Below are 24,745 nucleotides of genomic sequence, written 5' to 3'. Positions count from 1 at the left end.
GCAATAAAGCCCCTGAAACAAGAAAAAAGAACAAAAATGCCTAAAATTAAACTACTCGTGTGGTAGGGTGTGAAATTCGATTGATGGATCTATGGTCAGGGTGCGATCATGCCACTCTTGCACTCGTAGCGCGTCAGAAAATGGGCCCGATGGACCCAACGTCCAATGTTTGACATATTGGTATTGCGTTAATTATCGCACCCTTGGGATATGGATACGTATCGGTTATCACATGGGATATATCGGTTATATCGCGTAATGTATCATTGTTGTTGGAAACATGGGAAAACATTGGGAAATTGGTCGAATTTTTCAATGAAACTTTAGTAATTGTTAAAAAAGACATCAATACACTTATAAATCAAAACATTACAAAAAACAAGTGCATATAATAGGTTTTATTTGTATGGGTTACTAATCTATGCGTTGTCTAACTGAATTGATGCAAGCATATTCAAAGTCTATTCATAAAATTTATAAATGTAAGAAGTGTGGGAACACAAGAAATACATTCAAAAGCAAAAAAAGAATCACTAGATCAGGCTACATACATGTTTAATTTTATGTTTGGACACAGATTGCAACTGATTTGCAAGAAATTGATTTTTTTTTTTTCAATTTTCCGGAACCAGGCCCATCTCCTCTAAATCTCGAAATTGAAGCTCCCAATCCATAATTTTTCATACAAAACATGAAAAATAATGGGTTTGTAACAATTTGACGCTAATCGAACATGATTTACAGAAGAAAAAAAAGAGTCGAAAATTGAAAATGCTCACCGGATCAAACGTGGGATATATCACACTACTTGTGCTTTTCATATCGCATAGGTGGGATCCAAGATATATCGTGGGATATATTGGCTGATATTGTCGATATTTAAAACACTGCCAACGTCCATCCACATCAACTCCTCCGCTCCGGTACTCTGTCGGCGACGCCTCCTCCTCATGTACACTCTAAAGGGTGCAACACTGATGTCTGCATTAGAAGTGAAACATGATAACTTTATTTCTGCATTCTAATTAGTGATGCGCATAAATGTGAGGCTTTGCCATGGGCAGTTCCAAGTCCGGGTAAAAGAAGATGGTTGATGTTTGGTGGGCTTGTTATCTTAAAGATAATATAATGCAGGGGCATTTTCACACTAGGCTCGAGTGGGGTCGCCTGTGGGATGCAGGGGCACACTCGGGGTGGGTGACCCATGCGATTTGGGGCCCACGTGGGAGGTCTCGTGTTTGAGACTCCTTACTAGGAGTGATTAATGTGCATTTCACACCGGGCTCGAGTGGGGTTGCCCGTGGGATGCGGGGACACTCAGGGTGGGCGGCCTATGTGATTTGGGGCCCACGAAGGGGGTTCGGTCGAGGTCCTAACCCATGAGATGTGGGGCCTGGGCTATGAGATAAAGGGATTAATTTGCTATACTCTAGTAGTTTGAGCTTTTAGAGCAAGTGGTTAATTGTCCCGCATCAAATTGGTATCAGAGTGGGAGGTCTCGTGTTCGAGACTCCTCACCGGGGGTGATTAATGCAGGGGCATTTTCACATGGCTTGAGTGGGGTCGCCTGTGGGATGCAGGGGCACACTCGGGGTGGGTGACCCATACGATTTGGGGCCCACGTGGGATGTCTCGTGTTCGAGACTCCTTACTAGGGGTGATTAATACGCATTTCACACTGGGCTCGAGTGGGGTAGCTCGTGGGATGCGGGGACACACCTAGGGTGGGCGGCCCATGTGATTTGGGGCCCACGAAGGGGGTTCGGCCGAGGTCCTAACCCATGAGATGTGGAGCCTGGGCTATGAGATAAAAGGGATTAATTCGCCATACTCTAGCAGTTCGAGCTTTTAGAGCAAGTGGTTAATTGTCCTGCATCATAATAATGATGATCAAAGACAATTTTTCAATTTTTTTTTTCTTTTTTTAGTTTGGTAGGTTTTGGGTTTGTGTTTAATTGGTCATAACAGGTTTGTAATTCTATTAAGAGTCATTTTTAGTTCTAGTTTTATCTAGTTTACTAATTTGTTTGGAAATTACGGTTTGGTTTCCTTAAAAGGGACATGTAATAGAAGCTTTTGATTATTGATTAACAGAACTCATTTCTTTTGGTGTTTCAACATGAAGCCCTGTTTTGGAGTAGATAATTAGTTGAGAAATTTCTCCTGCACCAAACAACCTAAAATGTTAGTTCATGAGATTATAAAATATAAAAAAATATATCAAGAAGCGATGCATTGAATTATGTCAATGGTCAATGGTTATGTAAATGTGGATGAACATCCCCAAAGAGTTAGCTCCTATCGGGTTTGAATAATTGTCAGTTTGTGTCCTTCATGCAAAGAAAATGGTTTTCTTGTATCTGTTCTTCTACTTATGAAACAATATCATTATCTTCCAAGGATGATAAACGATTTTGGAATAACATTCTTCTGAATTTCTAGAGATATTCTGTACAGTTTTTTTTTTTTTTTTTTTTCCAGGCTAAATGATTTTGGAATAACATTCTTGTGAATTTCTAAAACTATTATGTAAAAGCCTTTTTTTCTTCTATTGTTTTGTTTTTGTCAAGTAACGATTATCCTGTGGAACCATTGCACCTTATGTTGGAGCAGTGAATGTTGGTTATAGAGATTCTTTTAAAATTTTAAATTATAAGCTAAGTCTAAAATTAGAAAGAAACTATTTTCTTTGCTATGCCATGTCAAGTACTAGTAGGCATTTTAGATTTTAACGCAGTTATGTGGCCATGTTTGACTACATGATTACACCTGCGCTTCTTCTCTGAATGCTTCAATTTACCATGCCTTGTCAGGATCATCTTTGTGTGTTTTGATGCCTATGTTTCATTTCACCTATTGGCATATGGTAAAATAAGTTCCATCTCCATTCCTTTCATTTCATTTTCATTAGGTGTTCTCCTATCACAAAGGTTATTAGTGAGTTGATGCTCGTGCTCAGCAGTACGTTTGCAAATTCTCTTCCTGTCCTCAATGGCCCTTCTTTGCTTGCTTGCTTTTTGGGGTGGGCGTTCAATTGTTGAGCTGGGATTAGTGATGGTGGGATGGTGGGGGCATGCTACTGTTGTCAATGTGAGCCTTTTCCATGTTTAGTTTCCAAGATCCTAGGTAAAGAGAAAGGTTGACCTCCGGTGGGAAGTCAATTATAAACAATTATTGAATCTACCTTTGAAAAGGCTAACCATGAATTTTGGGGTAAGGCAAAGATGATGATGATAATATAACCTTCTATGAGAATATGTTCTTTCGTAAGTGGATAAAATATCAAATAACAACCATCCTGATTTCCTAATATGGTTGTAGTGATTTCTCCTTGTTGAATTTCATCTCTAGAGTTGATATCTAGAAGGTAAGGAGTGATTCCATCAGCACACATGGAGGAATTATAAGATTTTGATCCTTCACAATTTTTTGTTGATCCTTTGTTGTCTGTCCACTTTTGGTTTCATTGAGATGTGGAGTGTTCTTGCTCTCAAGTTGTATGTTGGCATCACTAAATCAAAAGTAGAGTTGGGCATGTCTGACCTGATCTGGTGGATCCGACCCGATCAGACCCGTTCCGAACCGAACCGACGGCCTGGATCGGTGTGGATCGAGTAGGGCCATTCAGATCCGACATTTTTTCAGATTAAGATCGGGTCGTGGTCAATCCGGACCGATCCGATCCGATCCGGAGTGATTCTTATCAACACTTCTACTTTTTTCTGTGGTATGGTCCACTTGAGCTTTGGATATGCATCAATTTTGGGTTCAACCACTAAAATGATCTGGAAAAACAAATGGATGGCGTAGATAAACCACATGCATTCACGGTGGGCCCCAACAGAGTTTACTCAGTACGTTGATAAGAGCCCACTATTGCACAAGCAGACGTGGATTTCCTGCGAAAGCCTTTCGTAGGAAGTTACTGCGATGGGAACCCAGGTGGGGCCCACTGTGATGTTTTGGAGAAATCATCCCCGTTCATCCATTTTTTGATTTCATTTTAGGACATGATGCCAAAAATGAACCGTATCCAATGCTTAAGTGGGTCGTAATAAAGGAAAAGATGGTTAGGGAAATTCCTACGGTTGAAACCTCCTTGGGCTCGACAGTGATGTTTATATGCCATCCATGCTGTTAATAACGTCATTCCTACTGGGATGAATTGGAAACACAAATATTAGGATGATTGAAAACTTCTGTGGCCCCACGAATATTTCAGCTGTAGATGTTCAATTATCACGTTTTCAGTCCACTTGAGCATTGGATACGGTTCATTTTTTGGCATGATGTCTTAAAATGAACTCACAAAACTGATGGACAGGGAGGATTTCTCACAAACATCACAGTGGGTCCCACCTGGCTTCCCGGTGCAGGCTTTTGCAGGAAATCTGTGGACTACACACGCAATGCAATTTCTTGCATGGCACTACAACACAGCTAGTGTGTAGATACGCGTCGTGCAAAGACGAGTGGAGACAGCCTCAAGCTCCCAGTTGTACGAGTAAACTCTGTGGGGTCCACCATCATTCATGCATTTTATCCACTCCATCCATCCATTTTAATAGATAGTTTTAGAGATTTAGCCCAAAAGTTAAGTATATCCAAAGCTCAAGTGGACCACACCAACGGAAACAGTGTGAATTGAATTTCTACCGTTCAAAAGTTATTGGGGGCCACAGAAGTTTTAGATCAAGATGATATTTGTGTTTTCCATTCATCCATATCTGCTTGATCTTATTAACATGTTGGATGACAAATAAACATCACTGTGGGCCTTGGAAATGTTTCAACGGTGGAAATTAATAGTTCCATTGTTTCCTGTGGTATGGTCCACTTGAACTGTGTATATGCTTCAATTTTGGGCTCAACACCTAAAATGATCTGTCAAAACTGATGGACGGCGTGGATAAACCACGTACATTCATGGTGGGCCTAACAGAGTTTACTCAGTACGATAAGAGCGTACTGAGTAACTCGGTACGCAATCTAATTCCCGTGTGAGACACGCCAACGATACGGCTGGTGTAGATACGTGTCGTGCAAAGATGAGCCCTGATGCGCCTCGAGCTCCGAGTTGTACGAACGACTCAAATGAGAGCAAAGTTACAGGGGCCCCACCATAACGTTTATTTTCCATCTAATATGTTAATAAGGCTAAAAATCCATGGGTGAATAGGAAAAACAAATTTCATATTGTTCCGAAACTTCTGTGATCTCCAAGAAGGTTTCAATGGTAAACGTTCAATCCCCAACTGTTTTTTTGCAGTGTGGTCCAACTGATCTTTAGATCTGTCTTATTTTTCAGCTCAAGCCTTAAGACGAGCTCTCCAAATGGATGGACGGATTGGATATAACACATACCGCATAATTTGACCCACAGACCCAACCCGATCCGAACCCTACCCAACCCGATCTGACTCAGTTTCCCTGACCGAGTTGGACTCGGTTCGGGTCAGGCCAACCGTGCATCAGATCGGTTCGAGTCATATGTCCCAGAATCGGTCCCGGATCGGATCGAGTTCGGGTCAACCCATGTAGATTTCGGACCGAATTGAGTTGGGCCCAATCTGATTCGACTCAGTCCGATGCCCAGCTCTAATTAGAAGAAGACCTCATTCATCATCCTTCTTCTCTCTTAGTTCCAAAAATCACGACTTCCTTGAACTGGAATTGAAATGGTATGGTGCCCATGGATTCGGTTGTATTGAGAATTTGCTAAAAAAAAAATTCATAACGCATCCTTGCCACCTTCACATAAATATTTTGTTCTCATTGTTCATTCCATTAGGGAACCACTCCTCTTAGCCCTTTCCTACATCAATAATTTATGAAGGAAAGAATTGAGTAGGCTAGAAGATAATTAAACCTATGATGTCATGGAGTTTCCAAGTGGAAAGAACTGGTTAGATTGCAAATGGTTCTGTAAGGTGTAATTGTGGGTAGATGGATCAATTGGAGGGTATGAAGCATACCCAATGACAAGAACATGGGAATTGATTTTGCAGAAGCCCATGCATCTGTTGTCAAAATTATGACTGTTAGGACTTGGGAGCATTCTCTTGATTTTTGTATTTAAACAACGACCTCTCTACTGACTCGATGTGAAAAATGGTTTCTATAATCAAAGGTGTACATGAGCCCACCTTCTGACTCAGCTGGTCTTCTATATTCAGGGCATTTTGTATGTCATCTGAAGAAGGCTATGCAGAAGCTAAAGCAAGCTTCCTGGGCATGGTTCACAAAGTTTATAGCAATTGAAAATGTTGGATTTTCTTGGTTGTCAAGTGATGATATAGTGGGTCCATTTGGATGTATCAGATTATCCACTTTTCAAATTAGCCTACTAATTGTTACCTTCATGAGCTTGGAAGTTTATGATTGGGCAGTATTTTGTTTGTCTATTTCTCTGTCGAAGTTCGTGATTTGCAATTTTTTTTTTTTGGTTAGCCCTACTAAACTTATATTTCAAGCAGTGTTTCAAATAGTGCTCCTAGCGTTGTGGTAGTGTACGCTACGTAGCGTAGTTAAATAGCGTAAATCGCCTATAGCGTTGCCTAGGGGTCGTAGCGCAAGCTACAACTACATAGCACGTAGCATTTGTAGCTTACACTACAATGCTTTTTTTTTTTTTTTTTTTTTGCTTTGTTTGTTAAAAATGGTGTAAAACTCACATCACATCATGAAAAACTTAAAATGTAAAGTTAAAATCAAACATTTTAAAATATATATATATATATATATATATATATATATATATATATATATTTAAATTTTAAACTTTCACTTAAAATGGTGGTGATCCTTTGCTAAAGTTGGTGTGAAACTCATACATTAAAAAACCTTTAAAACTAAACTTAAAAGAAAAGGGTTTTGAATGTATTGATGACGTTTGTATTATACTTAATACTCTTAAGACTTAACCTGTGTGATTTTTATTTCTTTTTCATACCTGTGAGTTGTGACTTTTAGTTTCAATTAGACTATTAATTAAAGTGGTTTGCTTAGAAAGTTGTTGACGTGGTAATTATTTGATTTGGTTTATAACTTTATATATCTGGATTGCTTTTTGATAAGTGATAATTAATAATTTTTTTGAACATGCTTATACTTGAAAAATAAATAATCTTTTAGGCATATTTATATTTTTTACTTTTTTTCATTATTATAAATAATACTATTTATCATGTTTTCCCTAATTTTGAATTAAAAAGAAGTATTGTGTAGCTCGTGCTATGCTATTTACGCTACACACTATAGAGGGCTAGACGCTACGCAACATGCTAATGCTATTTAAAACACTGATTTTGAAAGAGATCCACACCAATCTTTTCTGTGCTTTATGGATCCCTTTGATTAGACAATCCGAACCATCCAATCAATGGCCATTAAAGTCCAAATTGATTTTTAGAAGTTTTGGCATATAGTTCCCTCCCTTTTCACTCAAAGACAAATAAGACCTTCCCTTACCCATTTTCCCTAATAACACCTTCTGTTTTCCGAATATAGTAAAAAACACCTTGGCGTTAATCTTTTGGATGGAAAGAACTATCTAGGCAAAGGTTAGCAAACCCAAACTCATAACTTCTACCAAACCAGGGGTAAAAAGGTATTTTTTATGGTAATTAGTCAACTATAACGACTCTGACATGGTTCTGTCACATTTTGTTGACAGATGTTAACCACAGGGTTCTTTTGACTGAATATTGAAACCTAAAAGTGTTTTTGGGAAAACATGTAAGGGAGGGTGTTATTTGTCTTTCAGCCAAAAGGGCAGGTGCTATATATCAGAACCTTGCAATTTTAAGATATAATGGTCCAGTGAATGTTAAGAGCCATGCATCATGTGTGACCCAATGTTGATTGCACATGCCCTCAACAATTGATTCAATTGGATGATTGTGAGCATTAGATCGATGGTGACAAAAATGTTCAATCCTGATCAAATATAGCAAAATAAGGCAAATAATCAATTTGGATAGTTCATTATGTGGATTCCACATTGGGTTGTTCAAGACCACTTTGATCAAATCCTAACCATTGTGGATTGATTGCCAGTGAAATAAATAGTCCATATCAATTATAATTGAGCTATTAATGATGGTAAATCCATCATTTGTGCTCCACCTATGATTACTAATGTGGTTTGGTGTAGTGTTTTAAGGGGACCCAATGACTCTTATGTAATTTCAACGGTATTAACACAATTTATGAGCAACTTTTGGTTGAAAGGAAATCAACAATAAAGTTCAAACTCTAGCAAGAGCACACAATTCCAACAGAATTAGATCCAATCATAGTCCATTATATAGTTGGAGGGAAGGGGATGATAGGGATCCAACTCATCCCACATACCCCAAAGAGTTGAAAAGTACTCCTTTAGGGATCTTGAATCTTGTTGAAATCTCCCGATGTTTGAGATTAACTTGAAAATTCTGGAGATATTCTAAGCTTCTGAATAAATATTATGAAGGGTGTCTCGTAACCTTTTTGTTGAGGTCAGAAACATGACAAAATTACTCACAGTAAGTTCCATACTGTTAATCAGCCAAGCCATGACTTGGTACTTCTCCTTAGTCCAAGTCTTAAAATTCCAATCTATAAGATTCGGAGTTTCATCCAATATGTAAGAAAGCTCATCTCTTCTCCCAAAAAACAACTTCACTAATTGAGCCCACTGCAAATAATTGTTGCCATTCAACTTTACTATTGTGATTTATGAGGGATGGGATTCCGAAGATCCCACACCAAATCCCAAAGAGAACTTATCCTCCATAAGGGTCTACAAACACGAAATCCAAGAACAACCAACTCAAGGAGGGGGACACATTATAGGAATAGCCACAAATTTACAGGACTTTGGGTTCCAAATGGTGGCATGGTGGTCTAGAAATAGCTAAAGAAGGAAAATCAAGTATAAGCAGTGCCTTACAAAAGAAGATCAAGCACCAGGACATACACCATGAGCTTCGGTGTACAGTTAGGCCACCAGGACCTAAAGATGGCACCACCAGTCCATAATTTGGCTTCACCTCACCTCTAAATCACTCTCATTCAGAAAAAGCTCCACGAGGAGTTATATGCGGTGGATTCAATTCACCATGTGAAGAAACACACAAAAACAGTAACGCAGGGGCATTTTTCACACCGGGCTCGAGTGGGGTGGTTGTGGGATGCAGGGGCACATTCGGGGTGGCTGGCTCGTGGAACCGATGGATTTGGGGTCCGTGTGAGGCAGAACCCATGGATTTGGGGTCACGAGGGGGCGGAACCCATGAATTTGGGACCCATGAGGAGGGTTCGGCTGATAATCTAACCCATGGATTTAGGGCCCGGGCTATGAGATAAAGGTATTAATTCACTATGCTCTATTAGTTCGAGCTTTTAGAGAAAGTGGTTAATTGTCTTGCATCAAATTGGTATCAGAGTGGGAGGTCTCGTGTTCAAGACTCCTCATCAGGGGTGATTAATACAGGGACATTTTCACACCGAGCTCTGAGTGGGGTGGCCTGTGGGATGTAAGGGCACACTCGGGGTGGGCAGCCCGCGGAACCCATGGATTTGGATGCCACGAGTAGGGTTTGGCCGACGACCTAACCTATGGATTTGGGGCCTGGGCTATGAGATCAAGGGATTAATTCGCCATGCTCTATTAGTTCTTGCTTTTAGAGCAAGTGGTTTATTGTCCTGCATCAAACAACTACTGATTTGAGCGGAATGGAAGAAAATTAGAAATTTGTGGTTTTTCCATTGGATGAGAAAAATGGTCCAAACATACCTAAAGATGAGCTCCAAAATTTTCACAAAAATCACTGTAAATCTTCTGAAATTGAGATGCATCAAACCATGTTTTTTTTCAAAAAAAAAAAAAAAAAAACAGATTGTATGATATGTATAGTTGCCAACGCCAGCCGTATGACGTCAGCAGATTCAAGTAGCACCAATCAATGTGAAGGTTCTTACTATGATACCAAGTTGATTTCAGTTTGGGAAGTGGAAGGAAGAGAATGGGTGAAGTGAAGAGAAGGACAAATGTGAGAGAAGAAAGAGTTTTGAGAGAGACTTTGTTGTGTTATAGAGCTCCAAGCCCTAACAAACTGTTTATTATATTGCTAGAAACACATACATACTCCTCATGAGCACACAACACTGTGTACAACTGTACATGCAGAAAAAAGATAAATACACACTATTAAATACACCACTTTGCATTCTTTGTAGTTAAAACTTTGGATTTTTACCTTTGAAAACTCATTCATTGTTTAAATACATGCAGATTCAATCATGAATTGGGTGAGTGCTTTGGGAACTTAGACAAGGTGATTATTGACTTGGCAAGTTTCACCTTGGTTAAGTTTAAGAAGGAATCAAAGAAATTGCTGATTTGAGGGCAAATTGGTATTCATTTTTAGCTACTGTGTTAAACGTGGTTGAGTTTGGGACCACAGTTCTAAATATCAGAATCAGTGGGCGTATCAGCTTGGCCAAAAGCCGATTCAATATGGTGTCACATATTGGTATCAGCCCGAACTGGACAATTGTTTTAGAAAAAAAAAAAAAGAAAAAGGAAAAGGAAAAGGAAAATTATTAGAAAAATAGGAAAAAATGAGATATCCAAGAATCTATTTGTTTGTTTTTTTTTGTGTGTGTGTGTGTGTGTGTGTGTGTGTGTGTGTGTTTTGACCATATATTCGATGGTGTACCGGACCATTCTTTGATAAGGCTATATGCTGAGTTGACCTCCAATAAGATGTAAGGTTGAGTCTTTTGGGTATAAATTGTTGATATATGTCATAATTGATATCATATATCACAAAGAAAAGGTGAAGATGAATGTATTCATCTTACCACTTTGATAAATATTTTCGTATCCCCAAATTGATTTTAAAAAATGCAAAAAATTATGAAATTATCAAAAATACATAAAAAAAAGCAGCTCATAGATCTATGTCCAAACAGCATAGATATATGTTCAAACAACAATATCTTTCATTTCTCCAATCTGATTTTTGAAAAAAAAAAAAAAACATAAAAATTTGAAAATTGCCAAAAAAGTGAAAATATGCTAAATATAAAATTACAGCTTATAAAATGTAAGTCTATTTTCAAATAATTTAGGTCCGCACAACATATATCAATTATTTCCCCAATGCGAAAAAAAAAAAACTTTTTTGATATTCAAATCTATTGGAGATCTGGTCGGAAATGGGTCTAAAACAATCCTTTACTTAAATTTTTTTCAAAAGGAGACAGAAAGGGTTAAAAAAAGAAGAAAGAGGTCAGCTGGGGCTATTTATGCCTGTATCAGTCTGACTGATACAGGTACGGCGTAACAGTGCGATACATATCGTTTTTTTTTTTTTTTTTTACATGGGCTGATATGGAGCGATCACATATTGTACTGTGCCGATACAGAGATACCGATTTAAATCCTTGTTTGGGACTGCTTGCCAAATTTTTTGAAACTTAACCTGGTTGAATTATACCAAATTGCTAGTTCAACAGATTATTCTCTGTGTATAATTGTTATTGAGTTGAAAATCGGAGTGCCAAGTAACTAATTGTAGTTTTCTTTTCTATTTGCCAAACTTCAATGGGAGTACAAATATAGTTTGTGAATGTTAATGACATTTGGTGACACAGCTACTTACTAATTCCTTTTGACAGGGGATCAGGCTCTCTATATTAGAAGTTTCTCTTTCCACTTCATGCCAGAGATTTCTCCTTTTCATATTTCAACTCTTTTTCCCTATTTGCAGAAAGGTTCGTCACAAGAATGTTGTACAATTCATTGGCGCATGCACCATGCCTCCAACCTTATGCATTGTGACAGGTGTGACAATCAAAAGACTTCTTGGAAATCTCTAGCACTACACTCAAAAACTGTCATTTTTGGAATGAGTTCGATGATGTACTTTGGTGATGATTAGTTTTGGTGTCTTGTTCTTTTATTCTACAGAGTACATGTCTGGTGGGAGTGTATATGATTTCCTGCATAAACAAAAAGGTGTTTTTAAACTTCCATCCATAATCAGAGTAGCAATTGATGTTTCTAAGGGCATGAACTACTTGCACCAGAATAATATAATACACAGGGACCTGAAAGCTGCCAATCTTCTAATGGATGAAAATGAGGTAAGCAAGATCCATTCGTGCTATAAGTTATCAATCCCTTTCAGTATTTCAGTAGTTTATCATTCTGCTTTGTCATATACACATTAAGTGTCAAGAAAAGCATTTGCTATGAGCCAATTAAGTACTCTTGATGCAATTGTAACATGTTGCACCCTTCATCATCCCATTGTCATCAGAGCAGTGGATGCATGCTCCCATCTGCATTTGGTGGAACTCCAGATGGGTTCTAGTAAAATGAGGTTTAAAAACTGAAAAACGGGTTTTACATTTTAGTTGGTCGAGGCAGTTGTCAAGTCTTTGTGATTAATGACTCTGGATTTTTCATGAACATGTCTCAGCGAGATAGTGTTAAACACAAGACCATTGGAAATATCTAAATGCTGCCCATATGTGCATGGGTGTGCCCATGTGTGTGGTGCACGCGCGCGCGCGTGCATGCATGTGTGTGTTCCTGTATTCGTTCCACCTTATTTGGTGGTGTGGATCAATGACTATGACCTTTTATCCAGTTTATTTTTATTGAAACATTCTTAGCTTCGGGTTGCAGGTTGTCAAAGTTGCTGATTTCGGAGTTGCCAGGGTGCAAGCTCAGTCTGGAGTTATGACTGCAGAAACTGGAACATATCGTTGGATGGCTCCTGAGGTGGGTGTTTTGTTGAAATTTTATTTTGGTAACTTGATTAGTTTCAATAGATTCTTTGTTGCAACCTAAACAACTCTGAAATGTAAAATGCATTGAAGTTTTTTGAGGTAACTCATGCTGATCAAAATGAATGTTTGGTAATTAAGATATTTCCCTTTGCATTTTGTTCTGGAATGCAGGCACATTTCTTAGATGATGCTTCCTCTACATGTTCTCTCTCATAGTGTTACTTCATCATTCCCCTATATTAAATATTCATGTTAATTTACAAGTATATGTTTATTTTTTGGAATATTTCCCACTTACTATTCGTTGGAATATTTCACCTCTTATTATTAGGTTCCTGTCTTTTTGCTGTTTCTTCCACCTCATTTTCTTCCTAATTGGGATGATTCATTCTTTCACTGCTTGCATTATCAGCAACTTCTTTGTCTACTTTGCACATAAGCATGGTCTGAGAATAGGAAATTCCAGCACCGAGCCTTTTGGAATCTGCTCCTAAGTGGATTGAAATTGTTGGTATCTTCAATTCTTCATGGCAATGTCTTCTATTGATGCTTGATAGATTTGTTGCTGAGAAAGGACTCATGCTATGAGAGGATGAGAGCATGATAGATTTTCTGTGGGTTTTGACATGTTTATATATGTATAATTTTTTATTTTAACCTGTTCAGACTATAAGAAGACAGATGAGCAGTCACAGAGGTCTTGGTGCTTTCAAGTCTGCAGGGTTTCATATTGGGCTTTAACTGCAATAGATTCAGAAGATTCTCATTAGGTAGATCGTAGATGAGAGAAACAATAGCATGTGAGAGTATGTTTTTTTCTGTAAGTCTTAAGCCATTAGGAATGACAAAAATGATGACTGATGAGACATAAAAAGGCCCTCTGGATGCACTCTTTGCCGCAAATATGAAAGGGTAAAATGCTAGATCTTCTGTTGGGAGTTGTCCTCGCAAAACTTGAGAAAATTATTAATACTAAGTTGACATGTATGATAAAAGTACAACCTTGATGTGTACCAAAACTAAGGCTCTATATCGCATCATGCATGCCAGTGCTTGGAGCTAATAATGAACCTATGTTTCATCAAATAGAACAAATCAAAGCCAGTGTTTTTGTTATCCTTTTTTATTTTCCCTGTCAAATTATCTTTTAGGTTTATTCATCAGATGCAGTAATCATTCCTCATCATTTTTATTATTATTAATTATGAGATTTTGTTAGAAGGAAAAGAAAGGAGATTACCAGCACATATCTGTATGCGATACATATCATGTCTTGAATCAAGGATAATGAAATGTCGTGCCTCGAGATGAGCAATAGGAACCCAGCACTCTACCAACCTCTATAATCCCAAGCCTCAACATCAAGAACCCAACTTTTCATACTATCTGGGATCTCCTGCTCGGCAATGTTTCCTTTGATGCTCTCTACCACTCCTATCTCATTCTTCACATTATCATCAGAAATGCACTGCTTCCTTTTTTTCTAGATCCCCCAAAGAGTGTCTAGGGGAAGTAGTTTCCAAAGGACCTATAAGCTAGAAGAAACCCCCTTTCCACCATTATATTGACCTTACCTTGAAGAAACCCATGATACACCAAGTCATTTAAAAACTTTGCTCAAATAATATGCACTAACTACACTTACCAATGTTTTAATTATCAGTATCTTTCATTGTATCTTAGTCTTGGGTTATGTTATATTGTGGGAAACATCAGGAATATCAGACGCATCATGTAATGTATTGCAGTCTGAGGGAAACATTGGAAAAATTCTAGGAAAGTGGTGGAATTTTTCAGTGAAACTTCAGGAGATGTTAAAAGACACATGATTCCATGCCCCTGAACTCAGAACATTATAAAAAAATTATGCACAATAGTTTTCCATTGTTTAGTGGACAAAACTATGTATTTGTTGGCCATAAGTGATGTAATTTTATTCAAAATGAGTTCATATCATTCAAATGTCATACAATACAAGCAATAAAACACAAATAATACAAGCAGATAGTAATAAGAACCAAACTATACCTTGGTCTCAAATCCACATGGACTTACCCACCCCTGGAGATTGTCTATTATATTTGACGAAATATGGGATTTAATTTCAAGGCCAGGCATTTTGTTTGCCAATGTTGAGAGGAGGGTAAATCTTATTTGCGAACACCTTTCTTTATCGATCGCACTGTAGCCTTTGTGATGGAGCAAAGACAGGGACTGAACTTTTTTTTTTTTTTTTCCTTTTAATGGGCGAGGGATTGTAGATTCACCACTCCCACTTGATTTCCATAAGTAGAGATGAAAATGTATAATAATAGACGGTGGAATTAATTTTCCTTTTAAAAGATGTTCTCAATGAAATGAGTGATTTCAGTTTCCTTTCATTCAGAATTTCTAGATATGATTGCCTCGTTTTTTAAATATTTGTCTTGAACTGTGTTCCATACAAGGTTGGCCTTTTGTGATGTTTTATTATGACTATGATTATGCACTGAAGGTAATAGAACACAAGCCCTATGATCACAAGGCAGATGTTTTCAGTTTCGGAATTGTTCTGTGGGAGCTACTCACGGGAAAGGTCAAAGCCTTCACTTGTCACTTTTATTATATTGTGGTGGCATCATTCATACCACAAAGCTGACTTCCTTTTATGCTATGACTGGTTTCATGCTTTCTTAGATTCCCTACGAGTACTTGACCCCACTACAAGCAGCTGTAGGCGTGGTTCAAAAGGTTTGTATCATTTTCAATATTCTCTTGTAAATAATTCAAAATGCATATACATGTCCAATTCTGAGGAGTCATTTTACTTCTAGTTTTTTCATGAGATGAGAGAGCTGAGCATTGTTTCAATGGCAAACACGTATGTGGATATAACTGCAAATACAATGGTCCCAAGTTCATTAGCCAAGGAGTACATGTCTACAAAGACATGGACCTTTTGTAACAAAGGAAAACTGTTTTCCTCTGTTTTTGTAACAAAGTTTGGGAATATGCTTGTATCCCCTTCCATTACCACTAAAACCGCCACTACACCTTTGATTTGGACTGTCCATTTGGGGCCACTTTTGCTCACTGATCCATCCCAAAAATCAGCTTGAATGGGCGATCCTACCCATATGATCAATGTTTAGGAAATGGGATGGTCCATAGTTTATTACAAGACCATTCGTCTCATGAAGCTCTCTATAGTTATAATCCTTCCCAAAAAAAATGCTTTAATTTGGTGATCCTAACTATCTAATCAATGTAAAGGAATGAATGGTTCCCGTTGATTATAAAAGAGGTCTGATCATTTATGTGGATGGCCCTGCATACCACATGCCACCCCATTTGAGCCTGGTATGAAAATGCCCCTGCATTAATCATCCCTGGTAAGGAGTCTCGAATACGAGACCTCCTGCTCTGATACCACTTTGATGTAGGACAATTAACTACTTGCTCTAAAAGCTTGAACTGATAGAGCACGGCGAATCAATCCCTTTATCTCATAGCCCAGGCCCCACATCGCATGAGTTAGGACCTCGGCCGAACCCCCCTAGTGGGCCCCACTTCACATGGGTTTCGCTTCACACGAGCCACCCGCCTCACATGGGCCACCCACCCCAAGTGTGCCCTTGCATCCCACAGGCCACCCCACTCGAGCTTGATGTGAAAATGCCCCTGCATTACCTTTGATTACGTTTTCCTCATAAAAAGTTACTTTGATAAGGTAATGCTAACCATTCCTTCAATGGCTAGAAAGTAGATGGTCCATATTTATTATAATTGAAAATGTCCAATCAGTGATCTAGGCCATCTATCATGTGGGGTCCATCTTTCTTTGTCAATCCCTTCTAAAAATTACTTTGATTAGGTGATCCTAACCATCCATCCAATCAGTGGCTAGGATGAATGGAGCGAGATAGTTCAGTCACTTATTTGGACCGCCCATGATGTGGGGCCCATCTTTGATTGCCAACTCTGAGATAAGATGAGAAAGAGATGAGGAAGGGGGAGGCTTGGGTTTGCCCTCTGATTTGGAAATCTAATTTCCAATTGTTCTCATGACCAAACAGAGGAAATGTAGGTTCCTATGGAAAAACTGGTTTCCACATAACAGTTTCAACTGTATGGGTTCTGGGTCTGGTTTGACCATGGAGACTACATCTGATAGCCAGGCACAGGCTGGTCATCATTAGCAGGTGTCTTCTGTCCACTACCACTGTTGCCACCACCACCTTCTGCACTTTCTTCCAGCCCAGGATCCTCATCGATTGTCGCACTTCTAAGTGGTCTCTTTCTATGATTTTGATCTGGTGTGGCGTGCATGTGCGATGTCATCATGGGGAGAAGTGCTAGGCATTGTTGTCTCACCACCACTTGTGCTATCACCATCTCCACCACCATGTTGAATACAGCTTTATCCAGGATCTTCAAGCTCAGTAGTATTGCTATTGCGTCCTTCTTTAACATCTTCAACAATCTTTTTTGGATGACTCTACCTTAAAAATAAAATAAAATCTTTGGATGACTCTGACCTCAGGTCTACTGAGCATAAGTCTTGATGAGATCTCCGTATTCTTGTTCCTCATTTTCAGTTACCTCGTCCTCCATGTGTCCAACCATGGCAAAAGTTGGTTGTCTTCTGTAAAAATATTTGTCCAGATTTATTGGACAGTATTGTGATTGGGTATCACTACCCGTCTCACCTTCATCATATTCCTTAAACTGATCCTAACTCCAACTGCTCCAACTCTAGGGCTTTTAGCATATTTCATTACTTCAAATGGACGAGTGAGAATGTGCTCTAGTTCCTCTCACAACTGGCGGATGATGTCATCTAATTGAGAATTTTTATGACAAGCTTTTTGAGATTAACTGCACTCTCCATAGTTGACCAACCAGTCAATCATTGCATGGATATCAAATAACTTGTATAAGTTTGCTAAAAACATAAATGTTGTTTCTATATTCCATCCCTAAGTTCCTAAACCAACCTTGCAATGGTTCCCTCTAAAGCGTGTTGTGCAACTAGATTTGCAAAACTATGAATCAGAAGTGCATATGTATCCATCTGTGAAAGATAAAATAATAAATTAAATAAACATATATACAATGCATTTGAAATTCTAATTGCTTAACTTCATTAATGGCGTCGATTTTTCGATTGATGTCTGGCTCCAAGCTCTTTAGAACATTTTTAGCTCAGTACAGAACTCATCATCTTCCTAAATGTACCTCCATATAGGTTTAAAAGTATCTTACAATTATTAGAAAAGATATCATCTCAAAAAGCCACATAAATCATAAGACTCACAAGTAACTCATAACGGTAACTAAAAAGTCACTAAGAAGCCATAACATTTTTTATCTGATGGTAAAGCTAATTGTAACAATGTCTGTTTATCAACTTCCAGTAGTTGTAGTTTTGACAGCAATGTATTCTGTATCGGTAACAGTGGCCGTAACGGTCACCACCATTACCGATACGGGTATCGGCTGATACGGGGGCGTAACGACCGTTACAACCCCCGTAACGGTTGAAAATTTTCTTTTGCCCAAAAAATTCTGAAAAAATATCTAGAAATTTTAGAATAATGTAAATATTTCAAATATGTATTCATTTTTTGTTTTGAACATGTTTATGAGTGTAACGGTCCACTATTTGGTGAGAGTGTTGCATCAGGCTGTCTAGTGAATTTGTGAACATGATTAATATGTATCTAATGCTTACACATCACAATCAAGTATTAGAACTAGAAAAAAGGTATAAATACTATTTTTTCAATCTTTTAAAAAGACGGCCCTCGGAGTTTCTATTCTCTGAAATCACTTCAATCTACGGTTTTAATCTTAAAAATTATAGTAAGAGTGGTCGAAATCTCTTGTAAAATGATTTAGAAGAGATTTTGAAATGAGAAAGTGAAAAAAGAGAAGAAAAAGATTTAAATAAGGAAAAAAGTTGTTGTTTTTCGACCGTTGCAAGGGTAATAGTTGTTTTGCCCAGTAATGGCCTTTACAGCCACCATAACGGCCGATACGGTCCCAAAAAGCCAAATGCCCTGTTTCACCCCCGTATCGCGTAATGATCATGGCCGTTACCTATATGTATCGGCCTTTACGGGCGTATCGTAATGGATACAGAACATCTTGTTTGACAGTCGCATCAGATGTGTTACTTTGTTCTATTCGTGGTTGCATAAATAAAGACCATTGACGGCCTCTTCTCAACTTTTATGAGCTGAAGAACCTTAACCACAGGTTCCATCACTTCCACAACTTAGTGAACTTTCTCCTTACACTTGTCTCTTATAACTATGGTTATTTCCACCGTGTGGCACTTGTAACGGATACGGAACACCTTGTTTAATAGTCGCATCAGATGTGTTACTTTGTTCTATTAGTGGTTGCATAAATAAAGACCATTGACGGCCTTCTCTCAGCTTTTATGAGCTGAAGAACCTTAACCACAGGTTCCATCACTTCCACAACTTAGTGAACTTTCTCTTTACACTTGTCTCTTATAACTATGGTTATTTTCACCGTGTGGCACTTGTCACCTTTCCATAAACCAACCCCCCCCACACACACACACACACAAATGAGTGTATATACTCTCCATGGTGATAAAATTTGTGGTAAATTTGGTCGCGTTGGCCTTAATAACTTTTACACATTCATAAACTTCTTCACTAGGACAATTATTCAGCTATAATTATACATGTATGTTGTGATAACCTTTCCTTTTCAACCAATCTTGTTTTTTCTTCCGAATATCCTTGAGGTTGATGCAATGGGCAGCACAAAGTAACCAAAATGGATGATTTCTCTTCTCCATCAACATCTTTCCTTCTGCCTTGTAGAATGCCTTGTTGTCAGGAACAATTTGCACAACATCGGTCTCATCAATCATTTTCAGCATTCTTTCCATCAGGCTACAATTATATGATACATCTTTCACCTAGTTTGATGCATCAATGGCTCTAATAAATACCATGCTAATCTTAGAGTAGAGCATTAAATTTATCATAATGAGGGGCTAGTTCAACCATCACACATTATGGTGCATCTATTGCTTACCCATGTCCTCCTAAATGATCGCACATAACCTGCATTTCTTAGTACATCTCAAAATTTATTTTATTAATGTCATACGAGTTGGGCACTTTAACTCCTAGTCTTGCATCTATTGCATTTACATGGACGCCAATATGGAGAATCGGCCAATAAGATATGAATTTTCAAGTCCATGGATGGAAAGAAGGGAAAATGTTCCCAATTCAAATTGGCCTTGGGTTCCTAGTGCTACATGATAAACCCTTTTTCATGATTTTTAATATCCGTTACAATACAGTTGTATTGAATTGTGAACCTGTCAATTTCAACACAAAAAGAAGAGAGGCCAAATTGGCATGTATTGGCTGATACAGGCCAATACACTGTTTTGGTACGTATATGGGACAAATACATGCCAATATAGTGATAATGGCCACTTTCGGAAAAATTCTAACTTCACTTCCTTTTTTTTTTCCCCACTTGTTTCTTCATTGAACCATGGTGGAAGTTTGTTAACTCATTTTATACTAGATTTGGGCCTATTTTAGGGATCAAAACACAAGGATCGAAAAGCGGAATTAACCACTTTGGGAAAAATTAGAAGAAGGTGAAAACTATCAATTTTTTTAGTTTCTCAACATGGTTTTGTATTTAAATATTGGACCTTAAGTCTCTAAAATCATGCTTGATTTGTGTTCGATTAGGGCCTATTCAATTGATTTTAAGCAAGTCAAGCCAACAACAACATTCTTATCAAATAATGGTATGATACACCATTGAATACATGTTAAAAACATTGTAAAAAAAAAAAAAAAAAAAAAAAATCCGATTCTGATTATTTACATTTTTTCAATATTCCTTACAATTTTTCAAAAAAAAAAAATTGAAAAGAAAAACGGTTGACATGGATCTCACATATTCTATCATTTTTTTGTCCCAATTGATACGCCCAATGTTGTCAAATGGCATAAGCGATCCCATGTGATTGAAAGGGGCTGTGCGCTTATGCAATGGTACAACCCCCAAACTTTTTTTTTTTTTGAAAAAAATAAGAAAAAAATTCAACAAAAAAATATATTAAAGATGTAAAAGTACTACACATGTAGGGAAATTTATTTTTATTTTTCATTATTTATATAGTTTTATCAGACTATTAGACTATAACAAGTCAACTAACAATTACTTAAATGAATGCATATACTAAAAAATGTGAAAAGCAACATGTAAAATTTATTCATGTCATTTGAGGAGAGAATGAGAGTAGTGTGAGAGAGTAAGAGAGTTAAAAGATTGAGAGATGAGAGTATAAGAGTGAGAGTACAAGTAAGAGAGTAATAGAGTTGTAAAAACAGGGGGGAGTGGGAAACAAAGTGAGAAAAAATGACCCACCAGTCAGAAATTTAACCATTGGGAGGTTATGCCATTGCATACTGTGCACATGATGGCATAACCACATAACTATGACTCGTGTGGTCGCATATTTCTCTATGCGACCACATAAGCCCCAATGGCACAATAACTGTAAATGCTCCCATCGCATAAGCAGTCAACTGGTCCAAAATGGCATTTACGATGGTATAATCACTTATGTGATTGCATGTGACAACATTGGATATGCCACCTGATACCTATATTCAACACCTTGTCTGTGTGGAGTATTGCTTGAACGAGGCCTAACGTGCTTGACAATTGTAGCAATAAAAAACCAGTCTTTATCTTTCCATCCATTGGATTTTTTCATCCAATGAGGGTACCGAGTATTGGATTAGCGAAAAGGGAGTACTGAAAGTTTGTCTCCTTCAAATCGCTTAGTCAATCAACATAAGTGTGCCCCACTCTTCAACAGCAATTGTACGGTCGGCAGTTTAGTGGATCTAAGCACTGATACCATCTTGAAGATGATGAAGCATATGATTGGAGGAAGAAATAGGGCAGAAGAGAGATTCGGACAATAGACAATGATTATCATTGCATTGAAGAAACAGAGGGATTTGTCCCTTCTTATAATACAGCCTTATTACAAATAAAGAAACAAACAGCTCCCTTTTAATTACAAACCTTATCTTTTAAGTATTTTGGTCCTAAGGAGCACTAGTTTGTGTGGTTTACAAGTATGGTACATCAGAGGAGACAAACTTTCAGCACATAGGCCTAGAGAGGAAACATTTGACTACATGCATGGTGCTGCCCACGGGTGATGATCCCGTCCTCGAAATCAAATTGTAACCAGCGTCGTAGGAAGCAAAGCAATGTATCAATAACCAACCAATCCACTACATGGAAAGATATGGAGGTGAATGAGGATGAATATGTCGTCACCAGTTGTTCGCCTGCATTGCAGCAAGCAGATGGAGAACCTCTATGAATGCTATTTCCCCTCATGATAGAGAACTGCTCTCTGTTGATGTGAATATGCAGCCTTGGGCGTCAGCAATTTCACTTCAAGGCCATGCACCAGCAAGGGAAATGAAGATGGAGAAGAAGACGAAGAGTCGACTTAAGAAATGGGTGAGTGGTGTATTTAATGAGGGTTGCATGTGTATTTAAGGCCATGCACCAGCAGACCACCTTTTATGAATGATTGTTTCAAAAAGCAGTGTATCACAATGAAATCCAACAATAGGATTGGGCTGTAAATATCTCAGTTACTCTGACAAACTGTCTGCATAAACCGGTGACGGATTCATTTTTTATTGATTTCTTCCCAAATGGTGTTGTAGTTTAATGATTACTACACATTTACATTACATTACCAAATGGCAATCCTAAGGGTATGATGATATTTCCCTAATTCCTAATCAGATGAATCAATGGGCTTGGGCATCGGTGTGTGAACCTCTGGGATTTGGTCTAAAGAAGTGTAAAAAATAGTTGTTACCCTGATCTATACCCTGCACAACTTGTTCAAGTCCAGGTTGGGGCTTAATCTATTCTGTCCTAGATCATCATTTTATGTGTGTGATGTTACAATTGGATTAAGTAATTACCTTGTATTTGTGAGTCACCCTTTTTATTCATTTTTATCATCATCAATTATTCTCTATTGATTTTATTCTTATTTAAATTTCCATGTGGAAGTCCCCACCTTATTCCCCTATTCTCTGTTGACTGTCTGATTATAGATCTATTTTATTATGTTACATGCACATCATCTCTACCACATAGCAAAATTGTGGTGATCATTATTTTCAACATTAAAGTATTAAAGAGCAAAAAGAATTATCTGCGTCTCGAGTTGACTCATACCCAACCAAGTTCATATAGAACCTTGGTTTTTGAACCCCATCATCTTGTAGGTAATATCATGTCATAACATACTCATATTAGTTTTGGGGCCTATATAGGTCTTTGTACATTTTAGGGTGAATGGGATGTGCTCCCTGCAATTCACTATCAAATTGGGGAGAAATGCACCCCATTTGAGATGCAGACTGCTCCCCCCAAATGGTTAGCCCACCTCACCATAACTGATCCAATGTTGATTTGTGGGTACATCCCTCTTTGAGTGTACAAATTGATGATGTGTTCTGTTTCATATTCTTACACTCTTTCTACATTACTGCATGTTGAAGTTCTAAATTATTGCATACCTTTCTACTTACAAATCTGTCATCATTCCTTTGGTTTTCAGGGCCTACGACCTACAGTTCCGAAGCACACTCATCCAAAGGTTAACGAACTGCTTGAAAGATGCTGGCAGCAAGACCCTACTTTAAGACCTGACTTCTCTGAAATTATAGAGATCCTACAGCTTATTGCCAAGGAGGTATAGCATCCAGAACTAAGATTGTAAATGGATCTGATCTGGGTCAGATCAATATTAACCCAGATCAGATCAGGTTATGGTTATTCACTTTATCCCAATATCTAGACCTGTATCTGACCTGACAGACTCTGAATTTGACTCCAAACCCAGGTCAGCCAGCACAGTTGGTCAGCCCAATCCATTGAAAACCTTATTCTTTCTAGGTCTGTTGTATTGGGTTGTATCACCTGATTACTAATCAGATTCTATGGCTCAAATCCGGATCTGATGTCATCCAAATTTCACCAGTTTCACCGGACCGCTAAATTAAACTGGCAGACCATTGGCATCCTTAAACAAGGCTTAATATGTCTGGCCTCCCTTGCTATTTCTATGTCAGCTGCTTGACACATTCTGATACATTCTTCTAACAGGTTGGAGATGAGGGAGAGGAACGACGCAAGGAGAAGTCATCAGGTGGTTTCCTTTCAGTCCTTAGGCGCGGCCACTGAAGGAAGAATTTCTGTTTATAGTGTGTATGCATGCTCTCATCTATGGGCCATTTCCCATCTAAGGTACACTTAATCTGTAGTGTACAGTGGTTGGTTCCCTAAATTTAGGTGGGTTTTTTTTTTTTTTTTTTTAAATGCTTTTCATCTCACCCATCTCTTTTTCAACCTTGTTCATCTACCAATCATTTATGTATGTGGGTGGACATGTGATGTAACATAGTGAAGGAATTCATACTGGGCCACAGTTACTGATCAAATTTTTTTAACCAGTTGATTATTCACTTTTTATAGTTGATGTGAGTTGCTCAATGCAGTATGTACTCCTATTCGTTATGCTAGGGAGTTATAACAACTCCAAACCCTCCGTTCGTACAAATGGGAAAGTAGTTTGATGATCGGGATCATCTGCTATTACGGGCCCCAAAGTTGTTTAACCATGCCATTTGAATCTCCTCCATGGAAACAATGGTAAATTCCTAACCCCTTGGATTTGTGGCATGCCAATTGATGGTAAGGAGTACAGGAATGGTTCATTCTTGGCTAATCAAAGGCCAAAGATTGTTATGGCTATGATATTCTGTTCGCTGAAACTTTTCAGGCATAGAGGTAACATTCTGAAAATCAATAATGCTGCTATGATGCATGATGTTGATTATGGGGTTCCTCT

General features: G+C 38.1%; 1 protein-coding gene across 4 annotated transcripts in view; it reads left to right on the top strand.

The window, feature by feature from the left end:
- Positions 1–24,368, top strand: part of LOC131237127 (serine/threonine-protein kinase STY46-like) — a 54,360-nt gene extending 29,992 nt beyond the window's left edge. The window contains exons 10-17 of one of the 4 annotated variants that reach the window (XM_058234787.1): positions 11,760–11,833; positions 11,960–12,135; positions 12,683–12,778; positions 15,281–15,361; positions 15,463–15,516; positions 22,240–22,329; positions 23,453–23,587; positions 24,001–24,368. In XM_058234787.1, coding sequence (XP_058090770.1) covers positions 11,760–11,833; positions 11,960–12,135; positions 12,683–12,778; positions 15,281–15,361; positions 15,463–15,516; positions 22,240–22,329; positions 23,453–23,587; positions 24,001–24,078 — 784 coding nt within the window. In that variant the 3' untranslated portion in view covers positions 24,079–24,368. Of the gene's footprint in view, positions 1–11,759; positions 11,834–11,959; positions 12,136–12,682; positions 12,779–15,280; positions 15,362–15,462; positions 15,517–22,162; positions 22,202–22,239; positions 22,330–23,452; positions 23,588–24,000 lie in introns of those variants that run through there. The other 3 variants (XM_058234788.1, XM_058234790.1, XM_058234789.1) reach the window with 3 other exon arrangements.
- The last annotated feature ends 377 nt before the right edge of the window (positions 24,369–24,745 follow it).

Source organism: Magnolia sinica, chromosome 2, assembly GCF_029962835.1.
Source record: "Magnolia sinica isolate HGM2019 chromosome 2, MsV1, whole genome shotgun sequence".
Classification (NCBI taxonomy): domain Eukaryota; kingdom Viridiplantae; phylum Streptophyta; class Magnoliopsida; order Magnoliales; family Magnoliaceae; genus Magnolia; species Magnolia sinica.
Note: the sequence above shows the minus strand (reverse complement) of the source record. Positions and strands in the feature narration are given on the sequence as shown.